General features: G+C 48.9%; 1 protein-coding gene across 1 annotated transcript; it reads right to left on the bottom strand.

Annotated features, from left to right (window-relative positions):
- Positions 1-1,761: 1,761 nt before the first annotated feature.
- Positions 1,762-13,604, bottom strand: LOC311370804 (E3 ubiquitin-protein ligase MYCBP2-like; the record flags this gene model as incomplete). Its single annotated transcript, XM_084489110.1, has 18 exons — positions 1,762-2,773; positions 3,025-3,190; positions 3,336-3,443; positions 3,974-4,183; positions 4,590-4,697; positions 5,366-5,554; positions 6,057-6,160; positions 6,392-6,524; positions 6,820-6,948; positions 7,877-7,978; positions 8,459-8,578; positions 9,164-9,260; positions 9,782-10,065; positions 10,847-11,113; positions 11,834-11,914; positions 12,144-12,233; positions 12,507-12,707; positions 13,539-13,604. Coding segments are annotated over 18 exons (2,571 nt in total), but the record flags the coding sequence as incomplete, so codon positions are not given.
- Between the last annotated feature and the right edge of the window lie 219 nt (positions 13,605-13,823).

Here is a 13,823-nt window from a genome sequence, read left to right as displayed (position 1 = left end):
TTGATTGGCGTTTGATTTGCACTCTTAGGAATATGCCTAGAAATTAGCTCAAATGGAAACCACTGAAATAATAATATTACTTTAATACAAAAAGTTGACAAAAACAAACTTAATATTTCCAAAGTCACCATTTGAAATTGGTTCTCCCGTGTCCATACGCTGTTCCCAAGTCTATATTTTTTATACCCAAACATTTTAAACACACACTGTTAGTAGTCAGGCTATCAGCTGTCTTTGATGAAAACTATTGATATTAAAACACAAGTTTGAGAGTGTCATTCTTGTAGATCTACTGGAGCAGACACACACACACACACCCTGTGTGGTCCCCAACTCATATGACAACCCGTGTTTATTATCAGGTTGTGCAAAGGTGTGAAGGGTCTGACTGTAGTATGCTATTAGCAGGGGCCCATGGTGCAGCACAAGGGGTCTTGGCTTGCAGTGAGGAACCCGCCTTTTGTTGCCCCCTAGTGGTCAATCGAATCATGTCAGTATTTTGCCCTGACTCACTAAGGTAGACGTCTTATTGGTGTTAAAATATGGATATGGCAGTTGCATATTTTTATCAACACCGAGACTTTTTCATCTGTGTGCCTCCCCTCTCTCCCTTGTCTCTGTCCTCTCTCTTTCTATCTCCCGCTCTCACTCTGTCCCCTGTCTCTCTCTGTCCTCTCTTTCTCTTTCCTCTCTCTCTGTCTCTGTCTCTCTTGTCTCTGTCCTCTCTCGTCTCTGTCTCTCACTGAATGTATTCAACATGCACGTGCAGGTCCAAAAAAAACCTGCGTGCAGGTCCAAAAAAAAAGGTCCAATTTTTTTTTATTTATTATTAAAAAAATAAAATAAAATTATACTTCTTTTTTTTATTATTATTATTTTTTTAAACTGTCTTCTAAATTAAGGAAATGATACAGGGAAACGAATAAACCATTACACGCAACGAGTGAACTTAATAAGCAATCTAAATACTTTTTTCAACCACCGCCTCTTTCCCTTGACATTTAGTTTTCACCTGACAAATGCATGAGGAAAAAAAATAAAAATAAACTCTACCATGATTAATTTCTGTGAGTGTACCTGCTGGCACCTTACACAATACGGGCCAGTACGGGCCCCCATAGTGTTTGGAAAGGGAGGGGTCAGGAGAGGTTATTAAGTTGGTTGAAATCTGCAACCTCACAGCTAGTTGCCGCCGTTAAAGTAATTATCTATGCCCTCTTTCTAATTAGGAAGGGTGGTTTTGTAAGTGTTTACACTGCAAATAGCACATTTGTAATTAGTCCCTTTGTGTTTTACATTTTATTTAAATGGTCAACACTTTTGTTAGTCATTAAGAAATCACACAATGTTGTTGTCTGCGAAACAGATAACCTGGTTTATTACCATTCAACTCCATCCACCACAGATATTACAGAGCAGATTCACAAGTATTATGCTTTTTTAATATATATATTTAGATATATATAACAGCAGCTGTTTTTGTCACTCTTCCTCTGACCCACACACCATATCTCCTTCTCGGGAATAACATTAGAGATTAATTTTAATATTTGGTGCAATTTACTGGCCTCAAACTGTGCAGTGAACACTCCTTGAAAATTGACTCCTGGGGAAGTTTGGATACAACTGTGCTATAGATGAAAATGGCTTCCATGTCCCAGATCTATAACTTTATTTCTCTTTTCTTTTTTTGCATTTCCAGAAAAAAAAAACATAAGTGACAGTTTAAAGGGGATGAAACACAACTGTGTCTACTGTATAAAAATGTACAGTGGCCTTTATTGACATACATTCCATAGTTATAACAGCTGCAGAAGAGGAGGCACACCCAGTATTGCACTTCATTAAAAGTTCTGGCTCAAAACATAACCCAGAATATCAAACAAAACTGAAGTGGAGAGTAGCAACTTCGGAATACAGCTATTTTGGATACTATCATTATATACAAGATTAGATAAATCGTACACTATTTTCCTCCCAGACTTGACATTCTTAACAGTCTTATTCACCCACACATCTTTTTTTTTTTTCTTTTGTCCGTCAACCCATGATGCACTTGACAGGGGACAATACTGTACAGGATTACGAAAAAAGTCAGTTTACATACAACAAAATCTTTTAATTCATATTTAGGAAGCTGGAAATACGGCCCATGTTTTTTTTCTTCTTCTACCCACGTCCCCTCCACGGTTGCCTTATGCAAATGTATTTTATATCCCATGTTTAATCGTCACTATATTGTTATCGGGTGGTGTGCGACGCCTATGGAAGCCGAGGAGAACAACGGCCGCATGCAAAACACGTCACAAGTATTCTTTTAATTCATATACATTTTTTTTTTTTAAACATAACTTTTTAATTTTTTTCATTAAGTTTACCGCGATTCCCGAGAGCTCTGACCCATGAGTGTGTCTTTGTAGCAGAACCCTGGCACTCTTGTTTGTAGTCCAGTGAACAGAAAGCTTGACCAGCGGGTGGGGGGGGGGGTGGGGGTTGGTGGGGGGGTGGGGGGTGATGGGGGAGGGGGGGGGGGGCCTCCAGTGTGGCTTGCACACAGCCGGAGGGGCCAACGTCCGGGGGCTGAGCGTCCACAGCAGCGACAGCCAGGAATCACAGTAGATCAACAAGCAGTACGGGTCTCTCTCTCCTCCGGTGGCCTAGAAGGTGTGGGCGTTCCGACACACGCCGCAGCCCAGGGCAAACTCCTCCCCCGTGGGCGGGTGCACCACGTGCAGCGGGCATTCAGTCCCCTCCAGCTGCTTCCCCTTAGGACCTGCGGTGGCAAGGGGCCCGACAACACACCAACTCTTAGTGCCTTACCAATACACCGTATCAGGTGATCGCTAGCCAAAGGCAACTGTGCCGCTGTTGTTACCTTCAGTATTTGACCATACCATAATTTACCATAATACAGTAGTGTTAGTAGTAGTAGTTATGAGGCGACCGCGGTGAGGAGAATGCGCACTTGTCGTAGCCACAGCAGCAGCGTGTGCACAATGATAAGGGGGAGACGGACGGCGGTACCTGCGGGACAGTGGGGCAGCTCCTCCTTGGGGACGCTGGTCATCCGCTGGAAGTCGTCGTGGCAGGCGTTGCAGAAGTGGGTGGTGCCGAAGCAGAAGAAGACCGCCACGGAGCAGCAGTACCGGCACTTATACTCCAGGAAGTCCGTGCCGTGCTTGGAACACATCTTGGGAGAGAAAAAAAAAAAAAGGAGGAAGAGACGAGAAGGTCCGAGGTCAGAAATACAAAAAGACTGAGGGTTTTAACCGACTGGGATTTTAACCCTGGCCGCCCCCCACAGGCTCTTGTCAAACCCATCCCCACGCCCCCACCTGAGCTCTGGAGACGTCGGAACACGCCCCGCAGATCAGCTCGCTGGGGTCGTAGTCGTCGCCCTGGCCCGCCTCCGCGTCGCATCGCGCCTCCCCCCCGAAGTAGGCCTGCGGTAGGGTGACACGTAGGGGTTAAAAAACAATCCAGAAACTGGAGCCGCCGTGTGCGCATGTGAAAGGGACCCTCCGGTGACATCACTGGGGGGGGGGGGGGGGGAAATCTTGATTATTCAAACGATTATTTTTGAGTTTGAAAACATGATGCATTTATTCATAATTTCTCTCCAAAAAAAAACACTTTGTAAATGAGAACTTCGAAATTTCCCCTTAAAAATATACACAGAATGGTCAGATAGAAAATAAAGTCCAGATATGAATCCAGCTGTTCTGCAATTTCTATAAAAACTATTTTTTTTTTTTAATCGTTTCAACTCGATTATATTCGTTTGGTGATCGTCTCACTCTGAAATCGAAATCGCGATCAAAATTCGATTAATCGCCCAGCCCTAGGCGATGTGCGGGGGGGGGGGCGATGTCCGACGTGCGACGCACTGGTCTCCGCCGTACCGGTTGCTATGGCTATGTACATGTGCTCATCTGAGGCGATGTCGTCGTCGGTGCCGGCGCGGCGTGTGTACCTTTTTGCACTTGAAGCAGACGTAGTAGGCGTAGCGGTTCATGGCGAAGCCGGCGGGGTCGCTGTGGAAGCGGGCCCCCGGCGTGGTGATGGCCTCGCTCTTGTGGAGGCCCTCGTACTCCAGCCTCATCAGGGCCTTCCTCCTCACGTCCTCGTAGAGCTCCCGGATGGGGTCCAGCAGGTCCTTGATCACAGAGTGGTTGATTTTGTTCTGGACAACAAAAAGACACAAAAAGCGGGGAAAAAACTGCAAGTTACTAAGTGACGACATGCATTTTAGTCGTGATTCAGAGTCCAATGCTAAACTAAAGCAATAGCAACACCAACACGTTGAGATGTAAAAAAGACCAGCTAAAACACACCACAACGCTGTTGTAGGTATAGTTAACAAAAGGAAAACCCACCCTAACCCTAACCCTAGCCCAGTTGCTCTCTGCCATCACTGCGGCCGACAAACTCACATCCGGTCATCCGGTGTGCGGTTGTGTGTGTGGATGTAAAATACGCGTTCTCTGCGTTCTGTACGTCACTACGGTTTCTATGCGATGTATCCCGTGGAGGCGGCTCATCTCCTCTCTCCGGAGGGACAAATCCATATCGGCGTCAGCGTTCAGTACCTTGCAGATGGGACACGACATGAAGCCGAACGTGATGCGCGGTCCCAGCCAGCGGTTGTCCAGCACACGCCTGGTGCACTGCAGGTGGAACACGTGACTGCAGTCCAGCTGAGGAGGGCAGAGCAAACGGGCCGATTAACCAGAGCTCTGAAGGACACGCCGTGAACCATTAAAGAGGCGGGGGGGGGCGCTGATGCCTGTGGATTTTGTTTACCAACAAGGGGGAGAACATTTTTCAAAGCGTAATCTGTCGGACATTATTGATTTTCATGGCGGGTGGTGAATGAACATGAATCAGCAGAAGTGCGCTAGAGACGGAATCAATACACATTTAGTAAATGTGTTCGATCTTACCCATGTATATCCAAGAACCCCTTCTTAACTAATAGGAATTTATATACGTATATATATATTCTCATTTTTTTTTTCGGTCTTAGTAGTCTGTTTTTGTTTTGGTGAAATGTCAACGGAATCTTAATAAAATCGAATGAATGCTAAGAGTTTCTTTCTTCTTTTCTTTTAAAATATTTAATATATATAAATATAATATAATATATTTAAAAACATAAAACATTGGACATTAAAAAAGACATAAATAAATAATCCCACCCCCACTCCAAAAAAAAAAAAAAAGTGTACAAAATCAGAATACATATCGTATCGGCACTCCCCCCCACCCCCCCCCCCGCCGCCCACCCCGCTGCCCCCCCTCTGACATCTAGTCCCCCGGGGGGGGGAGGGGGAGGGGGAGGGGGGGTGGAGGGGGCGTGGCCCACCTGCACGGCGGGGGCTGCGGACAGCGCCTCGGTGAAGCAGATCATGCACATGTCGTCGGCGTCCTGCTTCAGGCAGCCCGTGCTCTTGTCACAGCCGTGCAGACACGGCAGACACTTGTCCTCGTTCTTCACGCCGCCGCACGGGTGTCCGCAGCCGTGGGTCTTGCTGCACGCCAGCTTGGCGTACTCCTGCAAGGGGGGAGGAGGTAGGGAGGGGGAGGAGGAGGAGGAGGAGGAGGAGGAGGAGGACGGGTTAAAGAGCCACAGGAGGAAGATCATCAGGTGTCGAGCGTATGGACGAGTCGCACAACGAGGCCATGCAGAGTGACGTGCCTTGTGTGACGGATGCCTCCGCTGCCTCGCCTTCGTTGTGAAATCGACAAATGATAATACCCCCCCAAAAAATATATATTTGCCTCTTTTTCATCCAGGACCGTCTCGTTTGACGAGCTTAACAGAGGCAGCCGTGAGTCAAGTGGCCTACGTCTACGTGCGCAAAACTTAGTATTGCCCAAAGTACTACGTCTCCGTATATACCGGTTTTCATATCGTCAGCTACTCCTGGCGAGTAGGTTTTAAATGCATCAGGGACAAATAACCTAGTCCTTCCCTTTAATGTCTATAAACTGAGTGTGGCCACTCTCCCCGTCTGGTATTCATTATGAAGGTGTGACATGAGAGCAGTGGGTACCTGGCAGTCTGGGTCCGCACAGACGCTGCCCACTGCAGACAGCTCCGTCCCGCTCCTCGTGCCGCAGAACCTGCAGGCGTCCGAACTGCTGGATGCTGGTTTACCTACACACACACACGCACAAAGCACACACACGCAAACACACACACACACACACACACACACACGCGCGCAAACACATGCGCACAAATAAGCACAGTGATGAAAGCTTGTCAGACAACATAACATTAACAAAGTTGAATCCCATGTTCTCCGGAAGACTCTCCAAAACGTGTCACAATCGCAGTTCAGCTTCCGTCCTCATAAAAGGTCAATTCATCGGGACGTTTGCTCACCTGTGTGCTCTCTGAACTCCACCATGGCCTTCATGGTCTTGGAGTCGGCCAGAGCCATCAGCCAGAAGAGCTTGGTCCTCCCACAGCCCTCGTGGAGGTCCACCTTGATCGCCTCCTCTTCCTCTTTGAACACCTGCAGACCAGCCAGGAAGAATTGGGCTCACGAAGGCATGCGAGTCACACATGGACACGGGTTACACTAATGGACGAGTCCGGTCCCACCCATGTCCCGCCCTCCACTGAGGAAGGGACAGGGTGAGGAGCAGAGACGGCTGAGGGTCGTTGTGAATAAGAGATTCAAGTCGACGATCACGTCATCGCAATAAGCGATGCAAAGCGTTAATTATTACCCCAGAGGAACTTGGGATCGAAATCACAAGTGATGGGTGTGTGTGCGTGCGTGTGCGTGCACGTTACGCGGGGCTCACCTGTCTCTGGTGAGAGCGCGTGCGTCGGTGCAGGTGGAGGAAGCGGTCACAGTCGGTGCACAGGTTCCCGCACACGTTGCAGAGGATGATGGCCGCCGTCTCGCCGTCGTCGTGGTTGTCACACATGGGCTGCGATGTGGGGGGGAAAAAAAGGGGAAAGTGTTTCCATGTTTGGCCCACTAATGGCGCATTTCCACCGCAAGGGTACGCTTCGGACCCAGCACGCCTCAGCTCAGCAGTGAGGGTGCGGAATAACCCAGCTCGGTTACGTGTCGCGTTTCCACCGCCGCCAGCACCCTTATGGTGGGGCGGGGTTTAAGCCGGACGGCGATAGCCACAAGCGTCATGATCTCATAGCAGCCCGACACAGTGTGGCCTGCTAATGAATCCAAGGAAAAAGAAGAACGCGCACAATGAACAAAGAGTAACAATGTAGGACGTCCAAGAAGGATGGCAAACTTTTGCGCAACATTTTCTTCCATAAACAACGCTTTCGCCGTTGTCCAGAAATACCTTGCGGGTACTGAGTTTGTTTGTTATTATCCCCCTGTCACACGGAAAGGGACGATTCTGTCGACCAATCAACGGACGGCGTGTGTAGCTCAAACTTGCCGGGACCCTTTCAGGCGTCTCAGTACCCCAACGGAGGAGTACTGCGAGACGAGTACGGCTCAGTCCGGGTCACGCCCACTTTTGGCGGTGGAAACGCGACCCGTGCCGCACCTTTGCAGACTGAACCGACCCGCACCCTGCGGTGGAAATGCGCCATAAATAATCAACAGGCGTCTATTTAGAATGTATCTGCTGCGTTCCGTTTGGCTCACTTGTTCCCCCCCTTTACTACATAGTGACTGTCCAATATAGTATTTTGCCAAGACTTCTGCACTGGCAGACAACCAGCTCATTACATTGATCACTAAGAGTAATGCAGATTTAGGCCTGTACACACAAAACAAACAGGCCTGATACATTATATTATGGCAATATATATATATATATATATATATATATTAAAACTGACTCAACACGCATTCGTGTGTTGGTTGATTCTTCTCACCATTTGTTTCTGCTGTCCGTCTTTGCCCATCCAGCGGCCCGATGACAGCCGGTCCACGTGGTCCTGGTCCAGGACGCACAGCGAGGCCAGAGCCAGCCACAGCTGGGGACGGACCACAGGAGAGCACCACGTTAACACACACACACACACACACTGGGGGATAGAGTCAAGATTCAAAGGGTTTCATTTGTCACGTACTCATACAGGATGTGCAGTGAAATGTTTGCGTGACATACTGCATTTCTGTGCTTGAAATATAAATAAAATACAATATAAGTGTGTGTGTGTGTGTGTGTGTGTGTGTGTGTGTGTGTGTGTGTGTGTGTGTGTGTGTGAGAGTGAGCGAGCAAGAGAGGCAAAGAGGCAGAGAGAGAGAGCGGCAGAGAGAGAGAGAGAGAGAGAGGCTGAGTGAGTGAGTGAGCGAGCGAGCAAGAGGCTGAGCGAGCGAGCAAGCGAGCAAGAGAGGCAGAGCGAGAGAGAGAGAGGCAGAGCGAGAGAGCGCAAGAGAGAGAGCGAAAGTGAGAGCGAGAGTGAGAGCGAGTGCGTGCGTGCGTGCGTGCGTGCGTGTGTGAGAGCGCGTACCCTGGTGGTGGCGACACAGCGGACAGGCGAGCGGTGCTCCTCCTCCATCTTGGTCAGGGCGATGATGGTCTCTGCGATGGCATTCTTGGTGACCCGGGACCAGGACTCCGAGAGGTGACCCTGAGGCCGGGAGAAGAGAGAGAGCCGCGTGAGTGAGTGGTGGTGGTGGTGAGGCAGTTTGACACAAGGCAAATACATACACCGCAAAGACATGAACGTCATGTTTCCAAACTTATGATCGTATGTTGTGTCGTTTGCATTAGGGGTGTGAATATTAAAATCGATTTGTATCGATTCATCGATTATACAGCTGACGATTCGATGCATCGATTCCTCCGCAAGAGTATTGATTATTAAATATATATATATATATGATTTTTCTTTACAGTTAATAGGCTAATTTCCGTACTAGACCTGCACAGTGAGCACTAAAGTGTGTATAGAATTCTGTTTCTGTATTCTCAATAAAAGGTCAATGATCATTTTTTTTGTTGATTTATTTGATAGATATTAAAATTAAAGATTGAATAGAAGTATCGAATCGTATCGTGGGGGGAATTCCGAAGTATCGAAAATAATCAATTCGTTGGCTTAAGAAATCGATATTGAATCGTCCTGAAGGCTCCCGACGCACAGCCCTCGTTCACACGGACGACGGCGGACAGCCGACGCACAGAGACGGCGGCGGCGGCGGTGGTGACTCACGGCGGCCATGTCTTTGACCAGCTTGATGATGATCTCCGCAATCTGGGGCAGCGTGGAGCCCTTCATCCACCAGTGGCTCTCCCCGCGGCGGATGTAGCTGGAAACCATGACGACACACACACACACACACACACACACACACACACACACACACACACACACACACACACACACACACACACACACACACACACACACACACACACACACACACACACACACACACACACACAGCAATGTCCTCATTGTATGTATTATATGACGATATTGAACGTTGAAATATCAAACCTGCGCTGTTATTCTAATCACGGCTGTAGCTACAACTGTAAGCCACTAGAGGCCGCTGACGGGGAAACCGACACAGTGCAGACGATATTATGTAATAAAATATATAATATAATGCATCAAAAAAGCATCGTTATATAATCATATCCATATCATATATTTGAATGTGATAAAATATACAAAAATATAAATATTTGACAAAAGCATACATCTTTAAACAGGATCAAATATAATAAAACATGTGATATAATCGTGTTCCTTCCTATGATACATTTCCGGGCTGCTGGTCCGAGCGGAGGTCTGTCCGGGGGGGGTGGAGGGGTGGGGGCGTACCTGGAGTTAAAGATCATGGGCAGCGTCACCGTGGTGACGCCCTTCCCGGCGGCGGTGCCGGCGGTGCCGGCGATGCTGGCGCCCTTGGCCTTCAGCTGCACGGTGAGCGCCTTGGCGATGCAGCCCAGGAACATGTCCAGGATGCCCAGCTTGTTCCAGTCGCCCTTCTCCGTGGAGTGGATGATGTCGCTGATGTCGGCCGGCGGCAGGGCCTTGACGCCGATGATGCTGGCCAGGCGCACCGGCGTCACCTCGGGAAGCACCCGCCGCAGCAGGGACGTCACCTACGGTGGGGGGGGGGGGGGGGGGGTGGGAGGGGGGGGGGAAGGAGGAGGAGGAGGTGATGACGCAATGTCAGGGATGATGACAACAAGTTTTGCACTACTTGCATCATTCTGCACAATTGTATATTTTATTCTTCTTATCACGGTTCATTTGTATATAGAGTGTCTTTCTAATTTATTTTACTTTTGGAAATTTTATTGTATTTGGACTTGTGTTCTTGACGGCAGTACTTGCTTTATTGTTTACCGTTTATCGTTTGTAAATATTGTGCGCACTGAAGACCAAGACAAATTCCTCTTGCGTGAAAATGCATTTGGCAATAAACCTTTTCTGATTCTGATTACAGCGGTTCAAACCGTTTTGGGAAGCAATGAAAAAGGTGGTCAGAGAGAGCATCCCACTGTGGTGCTGCAGATTACAATACTTAAAAAAAACATTACACCGGGATACTTTAACATTGTTAGACGATGAAATACATTAGTGTACTTTAACACCTTCTGGGTCACGTCGAGCGAACATTTGCGGGATTTCAAAAAGGGCCCCCGGGGGACATCACAGGGCGGTACCTGTATACGGTTTCCCCATTGTGCGAGTGTGAGTGTGCGTGCCGTGCATATGCCTGTGTGTGTGACAAGGCGTGCCAGTTGAGTATCACGACGCATACGTTGCCCCCCCCCCCCCGTGTTCATTCCGTGCATCTGCACGCGTGCACCTACATGCGCGTACATGTCACAGCCCCTCCCTCCCCCCCTCACCCCCCCTCCTCACCCCCCCCCTCACCTGTCTCTGCACGCGGGGCGAGGCGGTGTGCAGCAGGGAGAAGAGGTCCTGCATGAGGGTGAGCTGCTGGGCCAGATACTGCCGGCCCACGTTGGAGCCGCTCAGCGCCAGCACCATGGACAGCAGCTCGAAGCAGTAGGCGTCCGACGAGGCGTCGTCGTCGCTGGGCTGCGAGTTGGCGTTCTCCTTGCTGGAGATGGCGTGCTCCCACTCCTCCCGCACGCGCGTGGCCTCCATGCGGATGGCCTGCACGATGTGCGCACACACCTGTGGGAGGGGGGGGAAACCGGCAGGAGTCATGAGCGTTGTCGGGTGAGTCCGGCCGGAGGCAAGCCACCCTTTTTGGTGTGTCGTCAGTGAATCCGTCTTTGTTAGATCGTTTGGACAATAATAAGGCGTCCCCCTGAATCCTGATCCAGCCGGTCAGAGGCGCCACGTCGGGACAGTGAAACCTCGCTGTCCGTATCGGCCCCAGTGCTGTGTTAGTTTAAATTAACGATGTCTACTAGGGCTGGGTGATTAATCGAATTTTGATCGCGATTTCAGAGTGAAACGATCACCAAACTAATATAATCGAGTTGAAACGATTTTTTTTTTTAAATTTTATATAGAAATTGCAGAACAGCTGGATTCATATCTGGACTTTATTTATGACCTTATACTTCATTTACAAAGTGTTTTTTTTTGGAGAGAAATTATGAATAAATGCATCATGTTTTCAAACTCAAAAATAATCGTTTCAATAATCAAGATTTCAATATTGACCAAACTAATCGTGATTATGATTTTTTCCATAATCGAGCAGCCCTAAAGTCTACCCAACTCGAGTCTTTGGCTTCACGTTCCCTCGGTCACGATCACGACACATCGAGAGTGGGCCGGTAAAAAGATCATCGGGGGGGGGGGGGGAGCGTGTCTCAGACCAAGGTTCAAGGAGGTCGTCCCACCAGACAGCCCCTCTCCCCCCAGGTGCCGCCGTCTCCTCACCTGTTTCTGCAGGTTGGTCAGCTTGCTCCGGCTGAAGATGATGCCCACCATGTGCTCCTTCAGGTCCGCGTCAGACGGCGCCTGAATAGAAACACACCACATCGATTCAGAGCTGTGATGACGTGAACGTGACGCGGCGTTAAGGTAAAGTGGACAACGCGCATCGATTGACAAACAAGTTTCATGCAGTAAATAAGCCAGAGTTAAGCTTTTAAACGCTCATTTCCATCTGTTTGTCCCATAGCCAGATCTCAAAAGGCAACCTAAAATACAACGACAGGTGAGGTTACAGCGGTGAGGGAGAGCACACCTTGTCTTCTCCTTCCGGTGAGGAGAGCAGGTTCTTCTCCTCCTGCTCCGGAGTGGGTTCAGCGTCGCCGCAGATCAGCTTCCCAAACACCTACGCAGATCGATGCAGATCGAACTTCAGTTATGAGATGGTTCACGGTCTTTCACTTGGTTGACACTTTCTCTCTGTATCAGCAGTTTCCGTCTGTCCGTTTAGTGGCAGCTTAACAGCACCATTAAAGTCATGAATAAATGAAGACAGTTGTTATTGGGTTACAAAAGCTAGAAAATAACTGAAGAGACATAAAAAAAAACCGCAATTGAGACGTTTTTGTTTGTGAATAACGACTGAATGTCGAGTGCTGCCGAGTGTTAAGAGAGCGACCTGGGAGGTGATGAGGCGGAAGACGCGCAGGGTCTCCGCCTCGCAGTTCTTCTGCTGCGCCACGCTGGCCGAGATCTGCCCGGCGATCTTGACGCTCTCGCCGTCCTTGCAGCCCATCAGCTTCACCTGCCGCACCCGCAGTGTGTTCTCCGGCCCCTTCAGCTCCACCTTCACCACGTGGTGGTCGCCGCGGGCAGCTCGCTGGTCACCCAGCCCATGTGCCGCGAGTCCAGGTCCACCTGGTGGTGGGGGGTCGGGGTGGGGGGGGGGGGGGAGAGGGGTTGGAAGGAGGGATAGCTCAGGGCCAAACCGCTGATGGGAACTACCTGGCACCGTCTCTTAAAAGAGCCGGTGAACCCACAACCGCAATCGTTTTTAGGTTTTAAACGGGATCGTTTGTCTTATATGATCGTCAACGGGAGGAGTCGACGCCGTTTTATCACTGTTACTGAAATAAGTCTGCAAAAGAGAGAAGTAGAGGAAAAAAAAGGGGTCAAATCCTATGATTTCGCCGTTCTCCTCAAAACACATGTGTGTATGTGACCGTTCCGCTCTGCAGCGAATGCAGGTGGCGTTCTTTTCGTGACGTCAAACAATGGTCTGACTGCGGTGTCCTGCGAGAATGCTTTGCTTTTCTGACACTTGACTCTCAGCCCAAAATGCTTTTTTTCTTATCACACAGTGTTCGAATTCCATCTGGAACAGTGGCTCATCACTGGCTCGTTTGGTGTTCCATCACATCGTTATTTATCATACAAATGTACTTGTTATTTAAAAAAGGAATAAAAGCCAAAGTAAGACATGAGACACAGGGTGGATTGATTGGTTATTTAAAGCTGCGCTGAAAGAGAGCTGCTCTGACGGCTCCTTCTGTACTGAAAGATGCACTTTGATGTCAATGGATTTTCCACGGAATTCCAGTCTTGCCACCAGCGCATTACCAACAAGGGCGTGCATTGGCTGCTCCCTAATCTCCTAAACCTCCATGGACTAGCTTCTCTTTGAAGTTAGGGAAACATCGAGTGGCCAAACCTGTTTGATTCTGCAGAGGTCCTCCATCGCCTTCCCGCACAGGAACGTGATCGACGTGACCTTGTTCTGTGAGGGGAAGTGAACAAAATAAACCAATTAAAAGACGGTCAAACACAAACACAGCTCCATGCGTTGTGACAGGGCGCGCTGTAGGCTGAATAAGGAATATCGTTAAGGTTCAACTTGTATTTAGCGTCAAATATGCCAAAGTCAAATAGATAACTGAGGCAGATGGTAATTATGGAACGTAGAAAGCTCTCTGATTGGCTGAGGACATAGCCAATG

The sequence above is a fragment of the Micromesistius poutassou genome (genome assembly GCF_964030765.1).
Source record: "Micromesistius poutassou genome assembly, contig: SCAFFOLD_3334, whole genome shotgun sequence".
Taxonomy (NCBI): Eukaryota; Metazoa; Chordata; class Actinopteri; order Gadiformes; family Gadidae; genus Micromesistius; species Micromesistius poutassou.
This window is presented reverse-complemented; position numbering and strand designations above follow the sequence as displayed.